The sequence below is a fragment of the Eptatretus burgeri genome, chromosome 11 (genome assembly GCF_056783735.1).
Source record: "Eptatretus burgeri isolate ZD-2024b chromosome 11, Ebu_testis_v1, whole genome shotgun sequence".
NCBI lineage: Eukaryota > Metazoa > Chordata > Myxini > Myxiniformes > Myxinidae > Eptatretus > Eptatretus burgeri.
Genome location: NC_140971.1, coordinates 25,994,533 through 26,022,032, shown reverse-complemented (window position 1 = coordinate 26,022,032; position 27,500 = coordinate 25,994,533). Strand labels below are relative to the sequence as shown.

Here is a 27,500-nt window from a genome sequence, read left to right as displayed (position 1 = left end):
CTGGTACGCTTGCACAGATGCTGGATTTTCCATGGTGATGCTGACATCATTGATCGAAACCGGTACGCATTGGAAGGAGCCACTAAACACAGCACCGTTTTTAATAACATTGCGGTGCTACGCAGAACATATAATGTCTATGTCTGCGACTGCTTTATCCTGTGTTTCTCAATTGACTTCATGGTAAAATAGTTGAATTCGCCTCGACCACTCACTCCACCAAATTGACGATACACTGCTTCATTATGTATCCGTTAAAACCTTCTCTCCTGCTCATTGTATCATCAAGTCGATCATTGTGTGCTTGGTTTTAACATTTCAACATGGAACATGCTCACATACTATTACTGATCTGACTTCTGAAATCAAGAGATTGTGCCGGCACATTTTTAGTGAAGTGTTATTTATGTGTTTGCTTATTTTACAATAGGGTTGAGATAATGTAGGAAATTGGTGTAAAGTGTGTAAATTGTTAAGAGACAGTTAGTTTGTCTTAGTGTTTGGTTAAACAGCCTGTTTGTTACAACCGTTAGGAATCTGGGCCATAACTGGCTCCGTCACTCAAAGTATGGTTGCCACCTTCTCGGGCGTGATCAACTGAGTGCATCTTGTGGGTGGTCGCGACCCCTGAGCACGTGACAATATTATGCACAAAAAATTAACACCAACCATGATATTGTACAACAACTATTATTACGTGCGATGTGAACAATGGACATGAAATTATATGAAGAGGAATAATGATTTGTCACACCTTTCCAAAGGAGCTGTGAAGGTCACGCTCAGGAGGTATCTCCCCTCCATGAAGCCAGTCCCGGCCCTGGCCGAGCACCCCAGCGAACCTTCCTGCGGTATTTTCATCTCGGCACGTGGACTGCCGATCTTGGTACTGCTTCAGCTGAGGAAAGAATGATTGAAGAAATGGAAAGCAGTTTCGATGATAAAGAGATAAATTCCATCTACAATTGCACATTTCCAACTGGCTTCGTAAGTTTATCCAGAAACCGCACAGGACACACTCATCAGGGCCATTCTCCGTCATGAATGCTGTTCAAGCTGCTGACAGTGCAGGCTTCCAATACTGTTGTAAAGAAACCTCTCTTCCAGTTCCTGGACAGTTAAAAACATTAATTGCAGTTTACGAAAGGAAATCATCCAGCAGATAGAGTCAGCACAAAAAGTTGAAGGATAACTAAATGTGTGTCTGGATTTGAACGTACAACACATACACCAGTTCATGGCAACAGTTGAGTCTATCCTGCTTAATGGAACTGAAGCATGGACCCTCAATGCGACCCAAGAGAAGGGACTCGATGGACGTGCTACTCGACTTCTTCGTTCAGCTTTCATTGTCCATTGGTCAGAAAATTGGACAAACGAAGATCTCTATGGTTCTCTTCCAAAGCTGTTCATTAAAATTAGAAGGCGTCTTGGTATTGTTGGGCACTGCTATCACCACAAGAACGAACTTGTTTCCAATCTTGTACTCTGGACACCTAAACACGGAACGCCGAAGCGGGTGCAGACCAGCTCTCAACTATATCAACATATTGAAGGATATGGGTGTGGAGATAGGAACTGCACAGAGCAATGCTTGATTGGGAGGACTCGAAGTTGAGGATGAATGTCATCTGAGTTCGGCCGAAGAGCTAACTTAAGAAGAAGACATGCAATTGCAGACAAGTGTCGCTACAGTTTTGCCATTTTATGAACCATGATTAAACACAATTACAAATTCACACACCGAGTCCAGTACCATCAGAGGTAAAATTCCTGTTAAAGCTACCAAAAATATGAAAACAGTGCTCATTCATAAATAATAAAAAATGTTTGGTTTTTTTTCCTCTCCAGCGTCTAAAGCCGAGCAGCACGTAGAGAAAATGACATCCGAGGCAACACCCCTCCGGTGCAGATGTGCAGTCGCTGCAGATGTGAGACAGAAACCGTAAATACAGTCCTTCTCAACAACAGCTGTGAATGATCAGACTTGCTGAATTTCCGTGACTACCGCAACGTCTCTGTGAATGATTGCAACGACATCAGATTTCAGTCAATCCCAGCAGCCTCAGAGCTTTGGAAAGGAAGATTGGTGGGCGAGGGGGAATATGGAGGGTTAGGTTAGTGGAAAGGGAGGGATCTCTACTGGGAATAGATTCAACTCTGGGAACAGTTTGGATTGGACCCATCAAGCACACCGCTCACTATGAATGCATCAAGCCATTGGTACTGCATCAAAAGGAGAGCAACTGTTCCAAGTTTTTGATTCTGGATCGTGCAGTATGTTGAATAGGGAATGTATATGTGGCTTCATACAATTATTGCGTATCCAGTGCTTTCAGAAAGTATTCACACCCCTCGACTTTAATCACATTTTATTGTGTCACAAGCTGAATTTAAAATGGATTAAATTGAGATGTTTTTTTGTTAGTGATCTACACAAAATACCCCCATAATGACAAAGTGAAAATATGTTTTCAGAATTTTTTTTACAAATTAATTTCAAATGAGAAGCTGAAATGTCTTGTCTCAATAAGTATTCAACCGCCCTGAGTCAATACTTTGTTGAAGTGCCTTTGGTAGCAATTACAGCTTTGCGTCTTCTTGGGTATGTCTGTATCAGCTTTGTACATCTGGATTTGGGGATTTTCTCCCATTCTTCATTGCAGATTTGCTCAAGTTCTGTCAAGTTGGATGGGGAGTGTCAGTGAACAGCAATCTTCAAGTCTTTCCACAGATTCTCAATGGGATTCAAGTCTGGGCTTTGACTGGGCCACTAAAGGACTTTCATGTTCTTGGTCTGAAGCCATTCCAGAGTTGCTTTGGCTGTATGCTTGGGGTCAATGTCCTGTCGGAATGTAAATCTTCGCCATAGTCGAAGGTCTTTTGCACTCTGAAGCAGGTTCTCCACAAGGATTTGCCTGTATTTGGCTCCATTCATTGTTCCCTCTACCCTTACAAGTCTCCCACTTCCTGCTGCTGAAAAGCATCCCCCATAGCATGATGCTGCCACCACCATGCTTCATGGTCGGGATGGTGTTAGATGGGTGATTAGCTGTGCACTGTTTCCACCAGACAAAACGCTTTGCATTCAGGCCCAAAAAATTAATTTTTGACTCATCAGACCACAGAATCTTTTGCCTCATGCTCTCAGTCTTTCATGTGCCTTTTTGCAAACTCCAGGCATGCTGTCATGTGCCTTTTTCTCAGGAGTGGCTTCCGTCTGGCCACTCTCCCATAAAGCCTAGATTTGTGAAGTGCTGCAGAGACTGTTGTCCTTCTGGCAAGTTCTCCCATCTCAGCCATGGAACTCTGTCATTGTCAGAGTGGTCATTGGGTTCTTGATCACCTCCCTGACCAAGGTCCTTCTTGCCCGGTTGTTCAGTTTGGTCAGATGGCCAGCTTGAGGAAGAGTCTGGGAAGTTCCATATTCTTTCCATTTCCTAAGTATAGAGCTCACTGTGCTCTTGGGAACTTTCAACATTCTAGAAATTGTTTTATACCCTTCCCCAGATCTAGGGCTCCTCACACTTCTATCTCAGAGTTCTACAGACAGTTCCTTGGACTTCATGTTGGAGTTTCTGCTCTGACATGCACTGTCAACTGTGGGACCTTATATAGAAAGGTGTGTTTCTTTCTAAATCACGTTCAATCAACTGAGTTGGTCACAGGTGGACTCCATTCAAGTTGTTGAGACTTCTCAAGGATTACCAAAAGAAATTGGATGCACCTGAGCTCAGTTTGGAGTGTCATAGCAAAGGGGATGAATTATTATTGACTCAAGACATTGTCAGCTTTTCATTGTTAGTTTATAAAAATTTCTAAAAACATGTTTTCACTTTGTCATTATGGAGTATTTTGTGTAAATCGGTGACAATTTTTTCTAATTTAATCCATTTTAAATTCAGGCTGCATCACAACAAAATGTGAAAGAAGTCGAGGGGTGCGAATACTTTCTGAAGGCATTGTACAAGTGAACAAATATTACAATCAACTAAACATTCTTTTCTTAATATTATCAAGAAATCTGATCATGATACCTCATTTTAAAATTTAAATTCTTTCCAACATTGATGCTCACGGAAAAGCAATGTGGTGGAGGGTATAAACTGATAGTGGAGCAAGGGTTGGACGCAATATTCCAGGAAGTGAACGAAAAGGGTAATTGAGGAGAGATAGGAGTGGGGGGGGGGGGGGGGGACAGCAACCTGCAAGTAAGAGGGTTGGGTTAGCTGGGCTTAATAAAGATTGTGGGAAAGGATTGGTGGGGGGGGTGGTGACATGAGATGGCGATGCACCGCCTGCTTGAAGTCTTGGAGGGAAGAGTGCAGGGACTGAACAGTCTCAAGAAGACGGTTCTACAGACTGGAGAAAAGAGGAAGAAAAAAAGAATTGAGGTTATGCAGTCAGTCTGGATTTTAAACTAACCTCGTTGATTCGTTACTTTAATTTTTGGTTGTTGTACTCAATGAGGTAATATGCATAGTCTTCTGTCAAACCCTTTTCTCTGGAGTGAAAAAAAAACAGTAAAGTTAAATGAGGATTCGCGGATAGTTGCTGTTACGCTTTCTACAAACATATATATTTGTTTGCATTGATCTATATTTTTTCATGCAGGAGCTTGTACAAGAATCACATTAGTAGACATTAATGAACTCGACAAATACATAGATCAAGTGAGTATATGATATTTGATCTTATATTTACAGCCTTATGAACCATCGGTTCAGATGAGGATCATAAACAGTACGAATACTAGCAAGTTGCTCGTGCCCGCACGGGGATTCTAAACGAGATTGGGATGAAGGAGGCAAAAATGCAAATGGCATCTTCTGTCATCGAGCCAGCAAGCTGGGAACACCAATTCACATTAATTGCCACATCTGATGTAAGTTAAATACTCTAATGTCGGTGAGGTGCTCCATTTGAAACTGTTTGTTTGATATATGTAAGTTTTTGATACCTAGTGTCTGTAATAAGAATTTGTATTTGTGTCAAAGCCAGTGAGCAATTGCAAATTAATAGCAGGATTATTACAACATTATCAGCAAGACGATGTGAGTTCAGGTATTCTATGTGAATGAGTGCAAGCGATTAAGTGAGGGTTTACAAGACAAGCATTGACACAGACAAGGGCATCTTTGCGCCTCATTCCTCCTCGTCTTGGTTGGGTACGTACGCACACTGCCCAAGGTGGCAAAATGGCACGGCAGGATCGCGCCCCACCTTGGCTATGTACCCCGAACATTTCAGCTCATGGAGAAGCTTAATTAAAACTTTTGAGAAAAAAAAGAGCTCTTCATCTCAGAAGATGGAAAACTAAAAAATTCAATCAAAAATGTCATGGGAAAATTTTGCTTTTTGGTAATATGAAATAACTTCCTTGTATCACTGTCATTTGTAGTTGGTAACCGAACGGGCAAATTAATGCTTGTAACATTTCACAAAATTGTCCTGAATTATGGCATTGAAAAGATCCCCCTCATCTTGACTACACCTCCTCACTTATCCATCTCACCTTTACCTGTCAAAGCTTTTGTAAGCAGTGTTCTGACCTCCAATTTCATCAGAAATTGCATTTTTAACAAGTGTTGTTAAAGGGGAACCCAAACGCAAAAATTAATTTTCTGAAAAGCATTGAGAATCATTAATCGCAGTCTAATTTTAAGGGGAAGAAAATTGAAATTTTTTTGCCAATCATAACGTGTCAAAAAAGCCTTGTAGTGTTGATAGAGACGTCACATCTGGAATCCACATTGATCTGAACGGCGGTTTTACATAGACAAACAGCGCAATTCGAGCTCGGATTCAGATACTGATTCCATCGTAATTAGCAAAACTGAAGGTTCTCGGCATGTTGAAACTGATCAGTGGGATTCTGAACAAACGATTGGAGACAAAATTGGTGATGGAAACGCTTTCGGGAGGATTGTGGAGCTGGATTGTTTCGAGCCTTGTGCGAGCGATTCAGATGAAATCGGTGGAAGTGTTTGTGAAGATGAAAATGCTGGTTACATGATCACTTTAGCTCGGTAGGGTTTGATTTTCCATTCGATTGGTGGTTTATAAGGGAGGGATTTTGTATTGGTTCGCAGGTGCCAGCAGTGACCACTATTTTCGTTGTGTCTGTGTGTCTGTTTGTGACTCTCTCCAGAGCATAGCTCCGTGACGTTTGATGCGATCTTGATAAAACTTGGACACAAGCTAGATATCATGGTCTAGTTGTGTCTTTTTGTATGAGGGGTGTCCCACACCCCCTGTGGGCGCAGCCACGCCCACGTGAACTTTTTATTTATTTATTTATTTATTTTCTCGATTTTTTTTCTTGCAATTTAATTTCCTAGAAGCTGTGCGTAATGTCCATAAGTACAACATATTAAAAATCCGATTTGATTTGGTCAATTTTGACGGAAGAGATAGGTTTTTACGGAAGGGCTTCCTCAAAAGCTTCCACTAACTCAATTATACCTATCGTGGCATTGTTCAATAATGTCCGCGAACCATCGTCACCTCCCAGCTTGTTCAATTATAAATCGGTTCATATATTACTCGAGCAGAAATACCCATCATTATTCGACAGCAAGGGGGGATGGTTTATGGGGGATGGTGGAGAGGGGTACCCTGAAAGTTTTCGCGTCTTGGTCAAATCCTCTCGGAGGAGTAGATGATGATGATACATACATACATACTTTCTCTCCACGATAAAAATAGATGGTGGGTCTTTTGATTTGTAGAAATTTGTGTTGATAATAGAAAATTATTTTTCCAGTGCTCTTTTGGTAACTGCCAGGCAATGGCAACAGGTATTTGATTTACCGTTCAAATCGTCCGTGTACATATTCTGGTAGCTGGGTCGAGATGATGTTACAGTTTCGAGCAATGGTTGTTTATTCCAATTGTGTGTATGGCATCCTCTATTAATCGTGGCAGATAACCACACAATCTATAGCCATATATGTTGTTTCATTACAGTTCTCTGTCACACGTTCCAAGCACAAAAGCAAACGTTTTGTAAGCCCGATCCACGCTTGGGTATTTCAGGCGAACCTCGTCCAATTTCTGGCAAACTCAGCGTCTTTCGACCATTGGTGTTGCATGAAACCATCTCGGTTTATATTACTACACAAACACCAAGGACGCATCGACTCGACGCACTCGTGGAAAATCAAAAATTATTCACTGTTTGAGTTAAATCGTACCCCGGACACAGTACGGATCTGGTGGTCTACTTCGGTGTGTGACATCATGGCTAATCTGAAGAAAAAGAAGATTTTGACTTTTAATCACAAATTTACGTACTTTGTAAATCGTAAAGACACATCACATCTATTTTGGAGGATATCAAGGGATAGATTAGCGCCGAGGTGGTCTGAGTGTTTGGGTTCCCCTTTAACACAACCTGATAAGCTGAAATAAATCTTCTGCCACTCAACGTTTCCCCACCATATCCATCCCCTCATTTCCCACGGTTCACTCAATCACGCAACTCTCGCCACGACTTTTGCCCATCATTGTGGGGCTTCGCAGTCACAGCGTCGTTGCATCGATGAGTACACCATCCTTTGGAGGGACATTAAGCTGAGCGTCCCATCTGATAACTTTCGTTAGTGGATGTGAAAGATCCCACGGTAGCTTTGAAAACGAGTGGGTCATCGTGAGCTAATGCACTTACCAAATTTTAAATACTGCCCTCACATACTCCCAACCCTGCTGGCAAAGCAAACGGCAACCCGTCAGTTTGGCAGCAACTCGGGCTTGCTGTGCACTGAATAGCTCGTGATGAAGATGAAAATTGAACTTATTTGGGGTTTCCTACTAAGGTTTTGGAAGGAAATTTTTAGTTTTGCCTTTCTACATTGCAATGCAAATAAAATAGAAAATTAATTTTTTGCATAAAAGTACGAACAAACTGTGCTTGGCTGTTAGTGACCCATTTTTACGTCAACCCAATTCCCCCCGAACCGGACAGTACATCAGTTTGCCATCATCACGGCTCCAGCCATAAATGAAGATAAAACACATGAACACGAAGCAGACCTCTGGCCAGTTCGAGAGGATTTATAGACAAGCCGCAGCAGCCACTGTGAGCGTTTAAAGGGACCGTGGGTGAAATGTGCTCCGATTAGTAGAAAAGACAACGATAGAGATGAATCAAATGAAATAGTGCAACTGGCAGCGTGCACATGGCCAACCCTCGGGAGATTTTGACTTAGGTGAATAACCAGATGTGGCACGTGTGAAATTGTTCAAATGTACTAATGTATTTTAGAGTTATGAACGCACACAAGAAAGGCAAGATTTTACAGCTAACTTGCTTCTGACTACTCTTTATCATGCTCTATTACCTTGGAGCTATAACTTTGACTCACAACAAAAAACTTTGTGACCACCAAAGATGATGATACCTTTTCGGTCAGTTTATGGTCGGCAAGAAAATTTCTAAAAAGGGAAATCGTGGGACTAATTTCAAGAGGAATCTCCATGAGGTGCTGATAGTACAATTATGGGGCTCCTCAATTAAGAGAACAATCCTGCTGACAGTTTCAGACGTCCAACACTGCTTGTGCCAAGCAAGTTGTGCAACGCTGTCTGTCATCAAGATCACGTGATAAATAGTGATAATAGGTCCCTAAACTCAGAGATCCCCCCTGCCCCCACCCCCACTCCTGTCCCACACCCTACCACAGGCACAATCTTCGACACTGCCATGTAAACAGGAAGATGACAACACAAAAACAGAATCCTACATTTGGTTTACATCACATTCATCTTTGTCATCCAAGAGACCACTCGGGAATCAAAAAGAAAGTCAGGCAATGTTTTTCTTTGTTGCTTTCGCCACCACTACGCATCCACTGGATATTACCAAGGAACTAAAAGGTTTGAATGTAAACACGTCTGTAAAAGCATATTTGGAGGGCGGTAAGAAAACTCAGATCTCCAGGGGACAGAACTCCCGAGAAACAAACAAAGCAAGTATGGTGCTGGTTTTGTTTTTGTCCCTATGACAGGTTTTCGGGAGTTCCTCATTTGCTTAATAAAATGGTGTCATGGCTTTTAAAAGCTGCATCAAATCAACTAAAGAAACGACTTTAGTACAAAAAGACATTAAATAAGGATGAGCAAGCAGGATGGGCTGGCAGGATGGCCTAGAAGTAAGAACACTTGCCTCCAAGCCGTGTACCCTGAGTTTGAATCCCAACCCATCTATTGGTTTACATCACATCCTGGTGTTTCACAGGTAGGGTAATTCATCAATGTGTGTCCTGTTCCTCGAATGGATGTTAAAACTGGGTGTCCCATCTGTACGCATTTGTTCGTGGATGTTAAAGATCCCACGGTGTCCTTCGCGAAGAGTAGGCGAGCTATCGCCGGCACCATGGCCAAATTCGAAATCCCGACCTGAACCAGCAGAGGGCATTTCTCACCGGCGGCAGAGCCACGCCTTCTGCCAATGATGCGAGCTATCCCAGAGCCTTGCGCTGCATATGAAAGAAGATCAAACAAGACAGCTGCATTTATATTATATACATGACAAAGATAAGACGTAGAGATTAGAATTGAATGGTTTGCAAACAGAAAGAGAGAAGTCCTCTGATTAATGACGCATATCGAAGGCAACAAAGCACCACAACGTGTAATGTTCTAGAATCAGTGACAATGTGTGAATTTACTTTGGAGAAGTTTACAGAAGATTCAACTGTCTGCGTCTATGGAATTGTGTTCTTTCTTCCGATTATTATTATTCAAGGCTGCAGTGAACTGACAATTCATGTTCACTCCCACAGAAATTTTCAATCCTACCAATAGTTGCTAATTCTCAGTCTGTCAGTCTAGATGTTCCACACATTCTCGCAGTAAGTAATATAAATATTCCATCTCTGACCATTTAGCTCTTCTTTCAGCTTTGACGTAATTACATTTTGATGTCTACTTAAAAAGTGTTTTCAAAAGCGCCGACATTGTTAACTATTAGTTATTTAGAGCACCCTTGGTAAAGATAATAATTAGCAATTCTATAAAGATGTAGGGTATGAGCAAAGGAATTCATGTGCAGCAAATCCTTTCGATGTTGAAACAGGGAACTAAGGTTATGATGAAATTTGCCCTTTAAGATGTCATCGAGGTCAGGTGATATTACGTGCAGATGCCGTCAAGAGGATTGGCGCCGAGTTTGGTTCGATAGAGATGACGAGAAGCTTCAATTGACAGGTATGAATAGATTGTTCACTCGTAATATCGAGAGCACGCATACAGGAATCCAATTGTGGATCTATAGATGATGAATTTTTTTATTTCCAAATACATCAAGTAATTATTATAATGTAAATATTAAATAATACATCAGTGTCAGCATCACCCACAAAAAAAAATTTGAAGACATATTCCCTCCAGATAAATTGTCTGCTCGTTTTTGTACGGCTGCTCATCCGTTACACGACGTAATGTGAAAGTTTTTCCAACATCTCCACGAAGATTATGCCGATCATGCATCCGATCGTTCTCGTACATGGTCTTGCTGTCTCTCATCCAACCACCCGTGTGCTGTGATCAACTTGACGTGCAAACGGTCGAGATGTTTGAATATATTTTCATTTTCGAGTAATGCCACTTTGTATTGTTTTGTGTGTTTCGTGGTATTTTACTTGTGAGGCCGACCGTTCGTGCGCAAGTACTTTCACCGCCGTCCTCTAGGAATTTGACGACCTCCATTTTCACTGCCAGGCAATCTGTATTCATGCCAGCACTACATCGCTTGTGCGTGGGCTATTTGGGCTAATTACAGCACGCCTCATGTTTCACGCACAAGGAAAAGCTGAAGACGGTGAATATTTAAATAAAGATTCCTAAGCATCTATGCTCTCTGCATTCATATCCACATCGCTCGTCTCATCACGAGGTCATTTCTTCCTCATTTACATTCTTCGGAGCCGGCTCCATCATAAATATTCCGATCATTATTGTGTGTTTGTCGACATCTCCATCGTCGCGTTATTCTTCGATCATGGCGAACGACTGCATGGAATCGTCTTGTGATCCAATTACAAACGCTTCTATACTTCCGTACGGGTCAGGCACGATAATGAAGCTTCGCAGAAGTGTGGTGATACAAGTCAAAATAGGAGGTGCACAAGCAGGTTTGTGCCACCACTAATACTGGGGCGTGTTGTGGATGCAAATCTCGCTTGCAAATGCAGGAGAGAGCTCACGCACCATTTCATTGCTGAAGCAATTGGATGAGTCCATGAAGTTCTGCGTCTGCAGGTCCTTTTGGTTGCTCTGGTACAGTGGGTTCCCGTAGCCGTACAGTCCCTGCACAGGGACAGCGGCAGAGATTATACGCGAACTGGATCCGAGCGAGATGGCGCTAACCGCCTCTCCACGCTCCGGAAGGACAAATCCGTGACCTTCAATAAGAAAACTGCCATTCCGTTAATGGGGTTGCGGCTTTTCCACACACACAAATGTGGTTATCTGCACTGGGCCACGTTTGCTTGATGGGCAACAAATCAATCGCACGGCAAGTTCCTTGAAAGGAACACAACAATGTAACGTGCACAATTAACATTAAACATTCGAGAACTTCTGCATAATTTGTATTTGCTAAATCGACATCCGTTGTAACATACAGCAATCATTTATATTACAGTAAGAAATAAATGTCGATCCATCATTGATACCAATGTGTCCGTGGCTGAGAACATCGGAAAAATCAAAAACACAATTCTCCTTTGAATCTTTTTTTTTAACCTTATTTTGTACCTGTGCAGGTGGACCAGTCTTTATTCCATTAAGAAGACTTTCATCCACGTCACCAATTATTTAGTTTCAAACAAACCCGGTCTTACAGTGTTTCCACCAGCCCAAAGACCTAGGTGATTCATGGGTTTCAGCCATTGCACCGAAATGATTAAACACTTTCCTAAGAATAATTTAAGACCATAAACCAGTCTAGAACGGCACTCGAGTCCAGTGCGGGAGGAAGATCTCCGTCAATGCACGTCGAGGGCTGTTTGGCATACTTGCAGCACTTGACAAGTATAGGTCGGTGAGAGTGAGCAGCCATGGGAATCAAACCCACACCAGCCGGTGGAGAAAGAAACGAACCTTCAGCCACATGACCAAACAGCCAGCTCCACTTTCATTAGGATCAAGGTTAAATCACTACCTCATGCGCTCACCCGTGCACATCCACAATCTCCTCCACACACGCTGATTCCTTCCTATCCCGTTCCTCTCCGGGCCATTGTTACTCGTTTTTGTGCTATTCCTTCTTTCCTCCATGTGTATGTCCAACCACCACCCCCATCCCCCAGCCGCAACCTTCCCCAATACCCTTTGGTAGTTTTCAAACCCGCTGTGCTTTGTCGTTTCGCTCGCCCATGAGCCTGAATACAAAACTTGTATGGAGAAAAAAAAAGAGCTATAAATGCAAAAAATAAAATAATAAAAGACCTATGAAAGAAAATAAGAACATTTCGAAAGATGAAACCCGAGTGAGGGCAAATGTAAAACACTCCGGCCTTCAAATTGGCAAGTCCTATCAGGATCCTTACGATCGGCCATATAATGGAAAGGATAGGCTTGAAATCTGACTAATGAGAGGGTCGATGCAACATGCCATGAACCGCTCTGCAGGCATTCTTTGAGGAAAAGAAGAAGCTTTTAGTTTCCTTCAGCTGCCCAGGCTACCAGCCAGACAAAAGCACCATTTTATTTGCTTTGTTGCCTCTCCTCCTCTCTCTCTTCAATTTCTATTGGCTTATCTTTGCCATCTCAAAAGTCCCTCACTTCTAATCTCCCTGTGCCTCCTACCCTTACCAACCCCCTAACGCTGCTCCCCTGGGAGGCTCTAATCAGCAACAACTCTTTGTTGGGGACAAAGGGAGACAAACAGCGTTCAAAACCCTGTGCCAAGACCAAATACCACAGTAAAAGAAGAAGAAGATCAAATTGCATATTGAGAATAAAGGAAACTGATTCGCTGATTGGCAAAGCTCAATTCGTTAATCTGCCATAGAAAGTCTGAGCAATAGAAATGTCTCATGGCAAAGCTCATCTCTACAACACGGCATCGATATAAGATGACTCCATTTTACAGGGACTATGGCTCTTAGTTGAGCTTGTATATTTGACACTATTTCACCTGGTACAATGTCCTGAAGGAGGCTCATCAAGGTGTCACCATGGAGTAAACCAGGAAGGGTCTGACTGAAGTAAGGTGGTTAAGCCAAATCTCAAGCTTGACAGGAAGGATGGAATTTTGGGATGGCACTGGTCCGCCGGTCTCAAGACCAAGTCATGCATTATGACAAGATAGATAAGAGATGGATAAGACATGGATGGAATGTTCAAAAGTGCCTTTAACAATCTGTACCAGTGACCTGATCTTCAAGCTATAAGCTGCTTACATTTTTCCTATCATTTCACTCAACCAACATCAGTCTGACATGTTTATTTGATCTCGTTTTTTCTTTAAAAAAAAAAAAAAATTTAAATGGTCACATTTGTTTCCAAATGATGCATACAGTGACTACCAGTGAAGCAGAAATCCAATATTGCCTATTAATGGTAGTTGTTCCCTGTGCTGTAGTTCAAAGATAGTATAGGCCAGTTCCTCTCATGCAGCTTTGTCGAAAGTCTAACTTGCAGCAATGTCTAAGGATCGTGTGAGGAGCTTGTACATGTAAAACAACAAAATGGCACTCGGTGGAGCGCATTTCTCCACCAGGCTGAACAGTTCACATTTTGTATCCCACTGATAGACCGGATCTGCATCCAGATCTGAACCAAAACCTAATCAGCTTGTTCTGGTCATCTAGCCAATGTGTCCACCAAGTTTTGTCATAATCCGTCCATAACTTTTTGAAACATCGTGCTATATATATATATATATATATATATATATATATATATATATATATATATATATATATATATATATATATATATATATATATATATATATATATATCGTTTTTGGCACCATCTCAGTGATGAGGAATCACGAAAATAAATAAATAATTCTTGTACCTGGATCCCGATTTTCACTAAAATCGAATCAATTCTTTGGCACACACCCAAAATGTCCACCAAATTTCATCTGAATCCATGCACAACTTTTTGAGATATCGTGCTGTCTATTGTTTCTCAATGGTGAGGAATCGCTTAAAAATTAAAAAGTTCAAGTAGTCGGATCCGGTTTCGTATCTCCACCAAAATCGAATGAGTTCGTCCTAGTCATACACCCAACCTGTCCATCAAATTTTGGCTGAATCCGTCCATAACTTTTTCAGATATCCTGCTCACTGACAAACAGACAGGGGTAAAAACATAACTTCCGCACCTTTGGTGGCGGAGGTAAACATTCGTATACTTTTGCATGGATTACAAGGATATTAGGAGACAATAATTCTTTTGTTTTACCTTCATTTAAGGCTTATAAAGGAACTTAGCCAAAATCACATCCAGTACAAAGACATTGGAAGACAGTGTATTTTTTTTACATGAATTCCAAGGATGTTCGTAGACAACAGAACACCACATATGGTATTTGGGATTTGAACCTGGTTTTCCTAGATTATGAGCCGAGGATTCAGATGGAAACACAAACAGGCCAATTGAGGAATACAGATCGTATTTGCCATTTGAACTTGGGATTCCAACATCATGAGCTATGTGTTCAAATGGGAACATGAACCAAATTAAAACATCAATATAATCCTACTCAAACATCGAATGCTTCAAACCAATGGACTATTCCATGAGGTGGAACATAGAGGCCTACTTTCAAACATTAAGCTTTTAGTGTCTCCCGAAATTTAAGCCACAACCTGCTTACCTGATAGTAGCCAGCAAAGCTGTTGAGCTGCTGCTGGTGCATGTAGAGGGTTTGCTGGCTGGGTGGTGCTGGAGGACCTGCGTAGCCATTCTCAGCAGCTGCAGCAGCCACGGTCGGAGGGCCGAGAGGGAAACCAGCAGGAGCTCCAGGGTAAGGACCAGCGCCGTAAGGAATCGGAGGGGGGACCATCTGGTTCACTAACCGATTGAGGTGCACAAGAGAGGCCGCCATCGTCGTGCCGAGAGGCACAGAGGCGGTCAGGGGAAAGGCCGGGAATTCAGGAGCCTTGGGGCTGTTTTCGGCCAATGTTGGCACAGGGCCTGAGTTTGCTGTTATACTGCCTCCAATTCCAGCCCCTCCGATTCCTCCGACTCCTCCTCCTACGATTCCGCCCCCTACAAAATCCTCCCTCGTATCATGGCCTACACTCGGAGGGTTGAGACAAGGAAAGCTCGGTCTCTCATCCTTGGCCTTGGCCACAGGCCTCACCTCAGGCTGCTGCGCAGGTTTAATAACCGAAGGGCCTGGAAGGTACGGCGGTGCAGATTTGGGGGTCGATTTGCGTCCACGCTTGCTTTTCCCCGTACCATCCTGCTTTTTGTGCGTGTTGTAAAGCTGGAAAAGGGCATCGGAATCATCTTTCCCACGCCGGTACACCATATCTCCAGAACCCACCGGTGTCGTGTAACTCTGAGTAGAAAACACACACATGGATGTTTATCCCACAAAGACTCCTACTCACACACCCCACACCCCTCCCTGCAGTTCAGTAATCAAAACCATCTTACAAGTCATGCCATATTTGTCAAAGCAAGCTGTTTGTATCTGGATGCATAAAATTATCAGATAATTCCTTCCAAATAATTGAATCAGCCAATCAATGTGGGGGCGAATCTGCAAAATTTCACAAAATCAAAAACAAATTCTCGATTTCAAAAAATAAATCAAATAAATCACGGGATCACCGACGCAACCAGTCACATCGACCTTTACAGGTGGCATGGCACACGGTTACAAAATAATTGGCATACCTGTGTAACGACGCCATTCTTCAGCATGGGTTCGTCTTCGAACGAGTAGGGCTAAGACAACCAAAACGGCCATTAGCAACAACCGATCCCAAAAAACAGCAACAACCACATTTTCAGGAAATGAGCGCGCGAGCACACAATTAATATAACAATGTGTCATTATGAAGTCACAACAAACTGGGGGAATCCCTGATCACCGTTACAAACTCCTTCTTGGCAAGCATGGTGATACAAATGAAGCAAATAATAATGTATAAATAACACGATCAATGTCACCTGGAGTCTCAACGACTCGATCACACGACGGAGTCACGTGATGTCGCCGATTGCCATCGGGATCACGTGACTGCTCGAGTGGATTGATTTTAATCAGAATGTCGTTCAGCATCTTGCTGCGACCATAGGAGGATGGGGGTTTGAGGGTTTCCCCCCCCCCCCCGGGTATGTGTGCAACGTGTAAAAAAAAGAGGGAAAGGTTGGAGAACCAGGACCGGTCTAAGGGACCCTCGAGCGGCGTGGAACCTCGTTACAGGATCCAAAGATTCAGGTGTATACTCGAACCCTGCATCGGGACTCACATCATCAGGCAAGAACGTTGTCTGGGAAACCTTGAGGGGCTCCAGGCGCATCTTAAAACGCGGTCTCCCTTGCTGCTGCTGCTGCTGCTGCTGTTGCTGTTGTTGCTGCTGGTGTTGTTGCTGCTGCTGCCACTGCTGCCAGGGTTGGTGGTGTCCGACCTTTCTGGTAGTCTCGTCGATCGATGCTCGAGTGAGACCAAGATCGGAGCCGCCAGCAGGGGGGATGCCGTCCGGAGCGCGGGCCGGACTATGCGCATCTGGGATTATGAGGAGCTCTCTGTGGCCGAGTCCGGTGGCCGAGCACGCTTCGGGAAGCCTTGCCGCTTCGCCACCTGGCACGGCCGTGGGACTCACTAGGCCACGTCCGGCCACAGGATCCACACATCCCGCTCCTCCTCCAGAGGCCGCTCCGTCGAGTCCGGGGCGCGCCCGGGCATTGTTACCCACGGTCCCACTCTCCACGGCGCCGTACGCGCGCTTTGACGAGTCCATGAAGATGTAAATGCGGGCAGTGCGAGCCGAGACCATAAATCAATGGGGGGGAACGGTGAGAGGCGGGCGAGCCGACTCGCGTGCTCTATTTCCCTGGGCCTCGTCGCTCTCCCGGAGCAGGCAAGGCGGCGCTGGGGCCCGGTCTGCGTGCCTCGAATGATGATGATGCTGCTGCTGTTGCTGCCGACGCCGCTGCTGCCGCTGCGCGGGCGGAATGGTGGAGGGGGAGCGGCGCAGAGGGGGCGTTTCGGGCCGGACGGCGGGAGCTGCCAGGTAAAACGTGGAAGGGGATCCTCAAGGAACGTTCATCGCCTTCCAGAGATCCGGAGGGAGCGACGATCCCCCTCGACGTTCTCCGCGCTTTCTCTGCCACCGCTTCGCGCTCTCCATCCGTGCCCTCTCCATCTGCTGCCCCCCACCACCACCACCCCTTCCACGCAGCCCGCTTCCATTGCCATTGCTTCCGATCCTTCCCCATCGCCCGACGGCCGTGAGAGCCACGCGTGCTTGGGGCTCCTCACCCGCCATTTCCTTCAGAACGATTACAACCCGATGTTGGCCCCGGCTGCGATATTCAGATGACCATAGACTAGCGGAGGGTTCGCCTCCTCCTGGGCACGAAGAGGGTCCAGTACATGGGAATTCCATGGAACCGGCGTGGCGAGGGTCCACCCTTGAAACCGCAGGTCAAACCTCGGGAAGGTCGTTCATATCGGTGATAGTTCGTCGATGAAAAGGAATTCGGGACTCGGTGGTGCAATCTGGAAATGGTCTTACGTGCCGGTGCTTAATATGGTGTGCATCTGAGGTTGAACCGAAAATGGTCATCGTGGACCAAGCGACAGAAAAGATCAACATTCAGGGGGTTTTTCATCATCATTAAAGGTCTCCCCGGCTTGGGGAAATGTCCACTGGGTGCAATACAGTGTGGGGTGGGAATGACCTCTCCTGGAAATGGTCTACAATTCATTAAAAAAAATAAAGAAATAAACAACTTCATGCTCGTCCCAGGAAACACGCCGCAAACAGAGCGAGGGTCACCGAGGGAGACCTTCACCGTGACGTGTGACAAGGTCCATATGGGAGAGGGTTCGCTCTCGGTGTGAGACACTGAGACTCCGTCACGGTCCATCTTCGAATACCGATCATTCAAGAGCATTTTGAAACGCCGTGAATGATTCTGGATAACAACAGCCAATCGTGGAGAAATCACTGCAAATAATCAAGAAGAAGAAGAAGAAGAAGAAGCCTTCACTGTAGCCTACTTCGTCGCCAACACAAAGCCGTGACGTCATTAGAGCACGCGACGTCCCGCACGAAGAGACCGGACACACAATGGTCTTGGCATTTGACGTGTACAGTGTATGGAAACGAACCCCGCGCATTCCGACGAACGCCGTGCGGGACTACCCGTGCGTGCATCCGTGATCCATATATTTAATTAGTACTCTCCGTGTACGTCCAGCAAGTGAAGATCGGAGCCGGCGCGTGCATGCTGATCGATGCGTATCAGGGTGCACGTGCAGCACCTCGGGTGACCGGGTGGACCCGGGGTGGGTGTTCCATGTGAACGGATCGATCCGAGTGTATGCAGCGAGCGAACCGGGTGATACAAATGCAGGAAGGTCCAGGGTTCGAATCCAGACGTGCATTTTACACGGGTTCGGGTCTCCGACAAGGGAAACACGTGTGTGTGCGTGTGTGTGTGCGTGTGCGTGTGCGTGTGCGTGTGCGTGTGTGTGTGTGTGTGTGTAGGAAACCACCCGAAGATCTGGGACTGATTATTCTAATTGCCTTTCGATTCCGATTGCTCGACGCACGCACTCGGAGCTCCCCATTAGAATATTTCTTTTAATATATATTCCTCATTAAGCCCCCCCCCCCGAACAGCAACTGCAGAGCACGTGGTTTGTATCGCCGGCTTTGCAGCTTCCTGCTAGGTGTGTCGGGGAGGGGGGGTAGAAGGGGGGGTAGGGGGTAGAGGGGGTAGGGGGTAGAGGGGGGTAGGGGGTAGAGGGGGTAGAGGGGGTAGGGGGTAGAGGGGGTAGGGGGTAAAGGGGGTAGGGGGTAAAGGGGGGGGTAGGGGGTAGAGGGGGTAGGGGGTAGGGGGTAGGGGGTAGGGGAGGGCGAGTGGTGGGCATGGAAATAACATTTGGGGGGGATGGTGTGGGGATCGAGGGAGGAGGTTGAACACACTGTTGATCGATCCGTCGTGTGCACAGCACGGGATATTGGAATCAGGATATCGTACGATGGACATATTTTAATGACGGCAGTTGCAGTTTCCATCACAGTCATACATCGTGCGTCGTCATGGACTCGTCGTGGTTTCCACTTATGAAAGCCAACTCAGCTTGCAGGATCAGGTGGCTGCGGTGATCGTACATATCGAACACACGTGCACGTGTCCAATCGCGTGCCTCATTCGCTCGTGAGCATCGCACCGAGTGTACACGGACGTCGTGCATGGCTGTGCAGACATTTGAGAGTGCCACGGCTGTCTTGGGAGTGAGACGAGTGCCGTTGCTAGTTGTTCCTTAAAGAGGAATCGCTGTTGTGACGTGTGCTGGTGGAGTGCGGACTCGAGTTAAATAGCAAACGTGACTCATTTGTATAACGATGGGACATTAAAAGCACAGAGCGAGGAGATCTTGCATCTGAAGTGGAGGTTCACGATGTTGGAGACAACGTCCACGCGACGAGCACGAAGGTCCACGCGACGAGCACGAAGGTCCACGCGACGAGCACGATGGTCCACGTGACAAGCACGAAAGTCCACACGAGCACAAAGGTCCACGTTACGAGAACGATGGTCCACACAACTCTGTTGCTCCGTGGACTATTGTTTGCCTTTGAAGTCCCATTCGGAGCCTTGATATCATCTTGTCCTGGTTGCTAGGCGTCCGTGATTTCTTTTTGCAATTACTTAAACACATGGTCATGGCGCATTTTCAAAGGTGGGTGTAGCTTTGGTTGTGGACATGCTGTAGGTGTGTATCCATTGAGATATCTGGAAAGCACGCACGTACGTACTTTGTAACCTGGGTAAAACCAGGTACACCAAGTCCGAATACTAAGATTCGCCATCCGCTGTAAGTCTGTGGAATTTAATTCTGTTTTTCCACGAAACAGATGTTGGTAATGAAGCGAGTGCATGACCCATGGCCTTTGTGCGGTAACCCGGATGTTCAATCCCTGCGTGCTGGAGCAGCATCGTTGAAGAGGAGGAGGGGGGATTGAAAACCGAGCGATTGCAGGGTGGGGGAATAACAGTTGTGTTTGGGAGTGGCAAGTGAATGGGAGTGGAACGTTAGTGGGATGAAGGAATTGGGAAGAGTTGGGATGACATAGGAGCACGTAGGGTGTGGGAAATGAAGTGACATCATGAGACCAGAGCATGGTAAAAAGGAAAAGGAGGAATCAGACACAGAAGAAGGCGAGGGGGGGGGGGAGAAAGAGAAAGAGAAAGAGAAAGAGAAAGAGAAAGAATATGAAGGAAAAGATCTGATCACTGAAATGAATCAATAAATATGCGGATGAAAGAGGTGAAAGAGGAAAAGGCAGAGCAGCCCGATGAGCATCCTGTCCCTCTCTCCTCCCTCTCCTCTCTCTTCTCTCTCCTCTCTTCCTCCTCTCTCCTCTCTCTCACGGCTCCGGAATGACATTCCACCCACACACAACAATGAACAAACAACTGTCTTTTCATCCCGGGGGGTTGGAGGGGTGGGGGGGGGCACCATCTCATGAGGAAATATCTTGGCTTTCCGATATACTGAAACGCCAACCACATCAGACCACAGTACCGCACAATCCCGCAAACCAATCGGCCATTTCCCAAGTGAAATTCCACATGACACACATGGAATCAAAAACCCAGCACAGTCACAGACATACCAATTTGAATGTCCTCGCACGCAGTGTTTCAGAAACTTCATTTCGGATGTCTTCAGATATAAAAGGAATCCATTTTATTACCTCCGTCTGTCTGTCTGTCTGTTTGTTTGACTGTGAGCACAATATTTCAAAAAGTTGTGGATGGATTCGGACAAAATTTGGGGGAGAGGTTGGGTGCGTGACACCGAGGAAATGAGATTTTGGTGAAAATCCGGATCCGGACACAAAATTTTATTGAGCGATTCTTTCACCATTGCAAGGCAGGTCCAAAACGATATTTGGCACGATGTCGCAAAAAGTTGTGGATAGATTCGGACGAAACTTTGTGGACAGGTTGGGTACGTAACAAGGAAGAATTGATTCGATTTTAGTGAAGATCCATAACCACATCCAGATCCGAGGATTTTTAAGTGATACTTCACCATCTGGAGATTGAGCGAAAAATGATAAATAGCATGACATCTCAAAAAGTTGTGGACGGATTCGGATGAAACTTAGTGGACAGGTTGAGTGTTTGATAATGACAAATCCATTAAATTTTGGTGAAGACTCAGATCCCGTTCGGGATTTGATAATTATTTCAGCGATTCTTCACCATTGAGAGATGGGGTCAAAAACTATGTATCGCACGATATCTCAAAAAGTTGTGGAAGAGTTATGACAAAACGAGGTGGACGAGTTGGTTAGGTGACAAGAACAAACCGATTCTATTTTGGTTCAGGTCCGAATCCAGATCCGACCTATCAGTAGGACACAAAATGTAAACTCTTCAGCCTGGAGGAGGTATACCCTCTACCTAGTGCCGTTCTCGTTATGTCAAGTTTTACAAATAGAAGACTGAACACTAAAAACGCCAAATTCGGCAAAACAAGTAATTGTTATGAAGTGGGCTAAACTTCCTTCCCTTCCCAATACATAAGCTTATTGTTATCTATCAGTACCTTTTGGGAAGTAACTAGGCCTATTACTTCTTTAACGACCAAAACTATTCCCGTCCTCATGTGGGGTCGCCTGAGGAAGGTTTGGTGTTTTTAACCCAACTCGATAACGAACTGGCTGGCTTGTCCTGGCGTTTGACTGAAGGTGAAGCAATTTGTAATTTGTTCAGGGTACCAGGGATAACTCGCCTTCTGTTTAGCAAAGATGCAATAAGATCTTCAACGACCACCAGCTAAAGTAAGAAGATGGGCGCTCATCTGAATGCACATTCATTGCTTGGCACAATTTGTGATGCAGTTATAATACCATACCTACAAAGCACCAATCTGACAGTTTCTAGTCGGGTCTTGAATCAAACTTCGACTGGACAGCTCAAAAGTAAGTGCAGTACCATCCATCTCTGCACCATCCTGTGCCTTTTGGGACATAAACTTGTTCGTTATATGTCATTAATTTTGGAACAACACCAATGTAGTCGTTTTCAAAGCCATTGCAAAAAGTGAAGCTGTTTTAGAGTGTCATGATGGTCAATTCAAACGATTGATTTTTTTTGTTGGAATCCAAATTTTTATTTATTTATTATGTGTTTATTTGCTTGTTTGTCACACCCCAAAGGGGTTGCGAGACTATTGCAATGCCCGTGTGTGTGTGTGTGTGTGTGTGTGTGTGTGTGTGTGTGTGTGTGTGTGTGTGTGTGTGTGTGTGTGTGTGTGTGTGTGTGTGTGTGTGTGTGTGTGTGGGTGTGTGTCCACATCCATATATTTTCGCTTTTTGCAGCAGGTCCACAGACGGAGGATCACATGACAAACAGGAAAACAAAGACATCACACAAATGTGGATGAGTGACAGGATGGAAATGAGTGGGTGGAGCCAGTGAGTGGAAGAGAGCAGAGGTGGGTACTGGAGGATGCCTGAGGTTACAATGGGCAGCACTTTTGTTAGACTGGAGTGAGGTGTGCAGACAACAGATACAGGGAATTGGTTCCATCAGTGATATCAGTTCCATATCAATGATGAGAATAGAGGGATGAAGGAACTTGTCGTCCCTTTTTTTTCCAAGATGAAGACCAAACAGAGGAGAGGATGAACTGGTGGGATGGAGGTAAGAATTCAGTTTCGAATTGGGGAGGGTAACAAGGTATGGGATTTCAGCAGAACATGTACGACCTGGCCAGGATGGAATTGGTTGGAGGGATGAAGAGGTAGTATAGGAGTAAGGCTAGAATGTTGGTAATTAAGAGTTCACCAAGCTGCCTGTGCTGGACGAGAAGCAAACCTTGAGACTTGACCTCCTGGTGCAAGATGCCAATAACATGGATAGCCTTAGACTTGATAGCCTTAGACTCGATTGTGAGGCTTCGGAGTTCCATGGACTGTAGTTCCTTCAGGGATTGGCCAGAGAAGTAAACCGGGGTGTTTTAAAGCCAAGCCTTGTAGAGGGGTTGAGTGAGAACATTTTATTTTAGAATGCTAAAAAAGTTGTTCCAGGTAACTACTTTTTTCTCCAAATCTGCAGATACAGACACTGCAGTAGCCTGCCTTTCAGATGTGTGGTGAAAATGTAAAGCAGTCTGGCTTCAGACCAGACCAATCTGCTTTGCTGAACTGCCATTCATGGGTCTGTCAGTGGCTTGGTAGCTCTCTGAAGATCACCAAGGACGCAAATTTTTTTCACAAGGTTGTGATCAGAATAGCCAAAAGGAGCTGATGAGCAGCACTTGCTTTTCACAGTCTAAAGCCTTTTCCGTAGCTCAATTAGGGTACTGCTCTCCCCTACGGGCTGACACCCCAGTATCACATTTGTCTCTCCTGGATTCTGTGGAATGTCAAGCTCTTACAACAAGAAAAAGAGCAATCAGAGATTGCAGACCTTCGCTTGGACTTGTTTTGTGTGGTGTTTGTGAACTGGTGTATTGTGTAATTAATGAGACATAATTAGAACTGCCACTTTATAACTCCTGGCAGTGATGACCGGGTACCAAGATGTCTGCTTTGATGCAACCCCGCTTTGATAGGACACCTGACCCTGACCCATGACGTTTTTTTTATTATTATTATTATTCATTATTCAATTAAATTTAAAATGGGATTAAAATAAATTCAATTAAAATCAAATGGAAGACCAAATAGGTACAGTCCTGCATTGGAGTAATCAGAAGGAACCCAAACAAGCAAAAAAGCAAAGATGAAGTCATCAGGAGAAACCTAGACAGGATTCACATTTCAGGTGCTTCTCCACTACTCTCAAACCCACCCAGACACAGCCAAGTGAGCCTTATTTAAAAAAAAAAACCATAATAACAAAAAAAACCTGTATAAAAAATTAAATAATTTTTGCTGCCAGACCATGTGTCTGATCAAGTTGAAATTTAAAACATCTATTCCCCATCACTACTAGATCACAATTGTGACATTTCATGTTGATTAAGAGATTCCAGAGAAAACATTATTTAATATTATTCTTAAATCCAATATGGCTGCCAAACCGTGACATTAATTATGCCTGAACAAACTTGTACACCCATCGCTTGCAGAACACTTTTGTGAAGTTTCCCCTCAATTTGTCCAGCCGTTCTAGAGAAGGTTTTTTAAAATATGTTTTAGGATAAATCCAATATGGCTGCCAAACCATGTGACCTATGATGTCGTGTGTGTGAACCTTTTGTTCCTCATGGATAGGCGGTCATACGCGTAAAGTTTCACCTCAATCGGTTTAGCCACTTCAGAGAAGAAGATTTTTGAAGGTTTAAAAAAAAAAAAAAAACAATATGGCTGCAGATTCATGCTACCGATGACGTCATCAAAAAAAATTTCAGTGGACCATTTTATCCCGAGATGACCCTCAAACGTTTTCATACTGATCAGGTGTATCGTTCTACATATGCAATTATAACATCATAACGAAGGCATCTATGATGACATAAAACTCACATTCTCCATGAGGAGTGCTTGCCATGTGCCAAGTTAAAAATTTTTCCTTGGTGCAGTTTCAGAGATGCAGAGGTCCAAAATTTATCCATTTTTCCAACATGGCTGCCACACTACGTGACCTATGACGTCATAATTATCAATGATGAGAATGATAAGCGGTTGCGTAGAAAAACACAAGTTCTGTGCAGACAAACAAACAAAGAATCGGATTCCTCCATAATGAGGCTGAAGCAGAAGTTATGTTGCTCTCATTTCAGGCAGATCAGTGATCTCTTTTTATTTTATTTTTTTACCATTTGAACTGCAACGTTGATCCCTTTGCACTCTCAGTCCTCTGACCCTCCCAATCTACTCCAGGATGCATGCCTTCTTCCAGTAATCCCTGTTCAGTTCTCCCAGAACTGAAACGGGTGTCATCAAGAGGCAAAGAGGAACACGGGTTACCAGAATGCCACCATTGTCCAAACCGATTTATTCCGCCACACCACACACACAGTCCCGATCACAATGTCCACACATGCGCAGACGCAACAGAGCAATAAATCACAATCTTATCCTGGCTAAACTTTAAAATCCAGGCTGACTGCCACCTCAACTCTTTTATTCCTTGCTTCTCACATCTATGGAAGCACCCATAAATAAATATTGGTTCCCTCACAAGGAACTTCGACACAGGAGGAGGCCATTAGGTCCATCAAAGCATGCACGAGTATAACAAACCAATTGTTAGTTGTCCATGCTATATCCTTTCTAAAAAAATGCTTCGAGCAAGAAAGCAGCACATACTATTTTTAATGTCTTGGTATGACTCTGCTATGGTTCGAATCGCTGACCTCCCAGACTCAGAAGGGATGCTTTTGCCATGACACCACCAGGGCTGGTAATGCGACATGTCTCGGTCTTCCCTCTGGGGCTTTATAAGGAAGCAGTGCACCTCCATTTCTTGTCATTCCCATTCTGACTTACAGTAAGATCTTTTCCTAACCGTCTTACTTGCAAGTTCAAGCGTTTCCTCCCCTCTTCATTTATTCCTTCACTAGCAAATAAAACCCGTCGCTTCGCTGAGAGAGGAGGGAGGGGGAAGTGAGGAAGGGGGGAAGAGCGAGGAAAGAGGAGGGGGAGGTGGAGAGTGCTACGTCTCACCAAACGTTGCTATACTGCTGGAGGGAGGGTGTGAAGAGGGGGTGGGTAAGAGAGAGAGAGAGTCGGAAAAAAAAAGAGAGAAAGGTGAGGGGGGGGAGGTGGGGTTAGTAAAGATAATGATATTGTTACGGTTGTGGAAATTAACAGAACACCATTCAGGTTCCCCGAAGATCAGTAATGTTGATAAGTGTGTGTCTAGATTAGATTTCCCCACCAATGTCTAAAGGAATTTATTCGTGTGCCGAGCTGTGAATCTTGAGGGAGTATTATTCTTTTCTATCTTTATTTTAAACAACAACTCCTCACCACCTTCTCCACAACCGCCAACATCTCTTTCAAACAAACAGCATCTCTTCAACGACACCACTACACCCATGCCACCTCCAACACCACAACGACATCTCAACAACCACGCCATCCCCACCACAGCGCCAACCACACTGCAACAATGACATCTCAACAACCTCGTCAATCTCCACAACACACCAGCCCTCCTCTACAAACAAAAGCAACGGCTGTGCGGCCCACGATAAAGAAGGGTGAGGACACAATAATTCGGGAGACGTGTTGGGGGAGACTCAAAAAGGTAAACAGAAGTGACGGTTACTAAACGTATGAAAACCCGAGAACTCTCTGGGAATTTTCCCCCACGCGCCGAGAAGGGAGGGGCAAACGCCCCGGGGCGATAAAGGGCCGCGTCGGAACGCCGAGAAAGAGAGTGGGCGGTTGGCGAGCTGATGAGAGTCTCTCTCCTTGGTCTCTTTGGCGAGTCGGTGTGAAGAGCACCAGAGTTGAGTGTTGGAGTCCGGAGTGAGTGGAATTGGACAGAGGAGTTGGTCGAGTAGAAGCTGGAAAGCAGTCGCCAGCCGGATCACCATTGGAGGCGCCGTTGAAGGCACTGGTGGAGTCCAGCGGAGTGCGGGCCGAGACACCGAGGGTCGCCGAACCAGGGCCCAGCGAGTCACCACGAGGGTGGCAGGTAACCTGCACGGCCTCGCGGAGCTCCTTCGGTCTCCCAAGCTCCGAGGAACATTAAAGGCTTATGGGCCCAGTTCTCCATTTTCTTTTCTGGGGTTTTTGCATGGAAGTCTGTGGCGCCTTGTCCTTTAAGTAGGATTGTTATAAGTGCATGTACATACTGAGTAAACAACGGCTGTAGGTCTTTTTGCTCATGTCCTGTCCGCCACCCCCCACCCCCCATTGCTTCATTGACTGCATGCGTGTAAAATAAATACCCCCATTGTTTGAATATTCACCTGCTCGTTGCGTCCCTTCTTCCTCCATTGAACTGCCATGATTGCGTTCGGAATAAATAGCTGGTTTTTAACACCGATAAGATAATCGGGTCCAACGGGGCTTGGCGATAATAAACCGCTTGGCAATTGCAGACGGAAAGAGCTGCTTAAAGCGGCTCGTTTCCGAGCAGGTCCTGTTGAGGTACAACCTCTCGGTAGTCTGTCCGCGCGAATAATTAGGTAAATCGACAATTCGGCGATCGACCCTGTAGCGCGGGCAGAGCATTGACAAGGTTGTGGTGTGGTTAAAAACACACCCGTAGCTGGATTTCGGCGTTGATCCGAAAGCTACGACTGGATTTCCACGTTCGGCGGGCACGCGCGCGGCCGCAATTAGCTAGAGGCGGTTGCCCGCACG

General features: G+C 45.0%; 1 protein-coding gene across 2 annotated transcripts in view; it reads right to left on the bottom strand.

Annotated features, from left to right (window-relative positions):
* Positions 1-17,299, bottom strand: part of LOC147016700 (uncharacterized) — a 32,859-nt gene extending 15,560 nt beyond the window's left edge. The window contains exons 1-5 of one of the 2 annotated variants that reach the window (XM_085845637.1): positions 16,449-17,286; positions 15,871-15,921; positions 14,840-15,529; positions 11,212-11,310; positions 755-898 (exon numbers count right to left, since the gene is read on the bottom strand). In XM_085845637.1, the coding sequence (XP_085701763.1) occupies positions 755-898; positions 11,212-11,310; positions 14,840-15,529; positions 15,871-15,921; positions 16,449-16,976 (1,512 nt within the window). In that variant the 5' untranslated portion in view covers positions 16,977-17,286. Of the gene's footprint in view, positions 1-754; positions 899-11,211; positions 11,311-14,839; positions 15,530-15,870; positions 15,922-16,448 lie in introns of both variants that reach the window. The other variant, XM_085845638.1, reaches the window with a different exon arrangement.
* Positions 17,300-27,500: the final 10,201 nt, after the last annotated feature.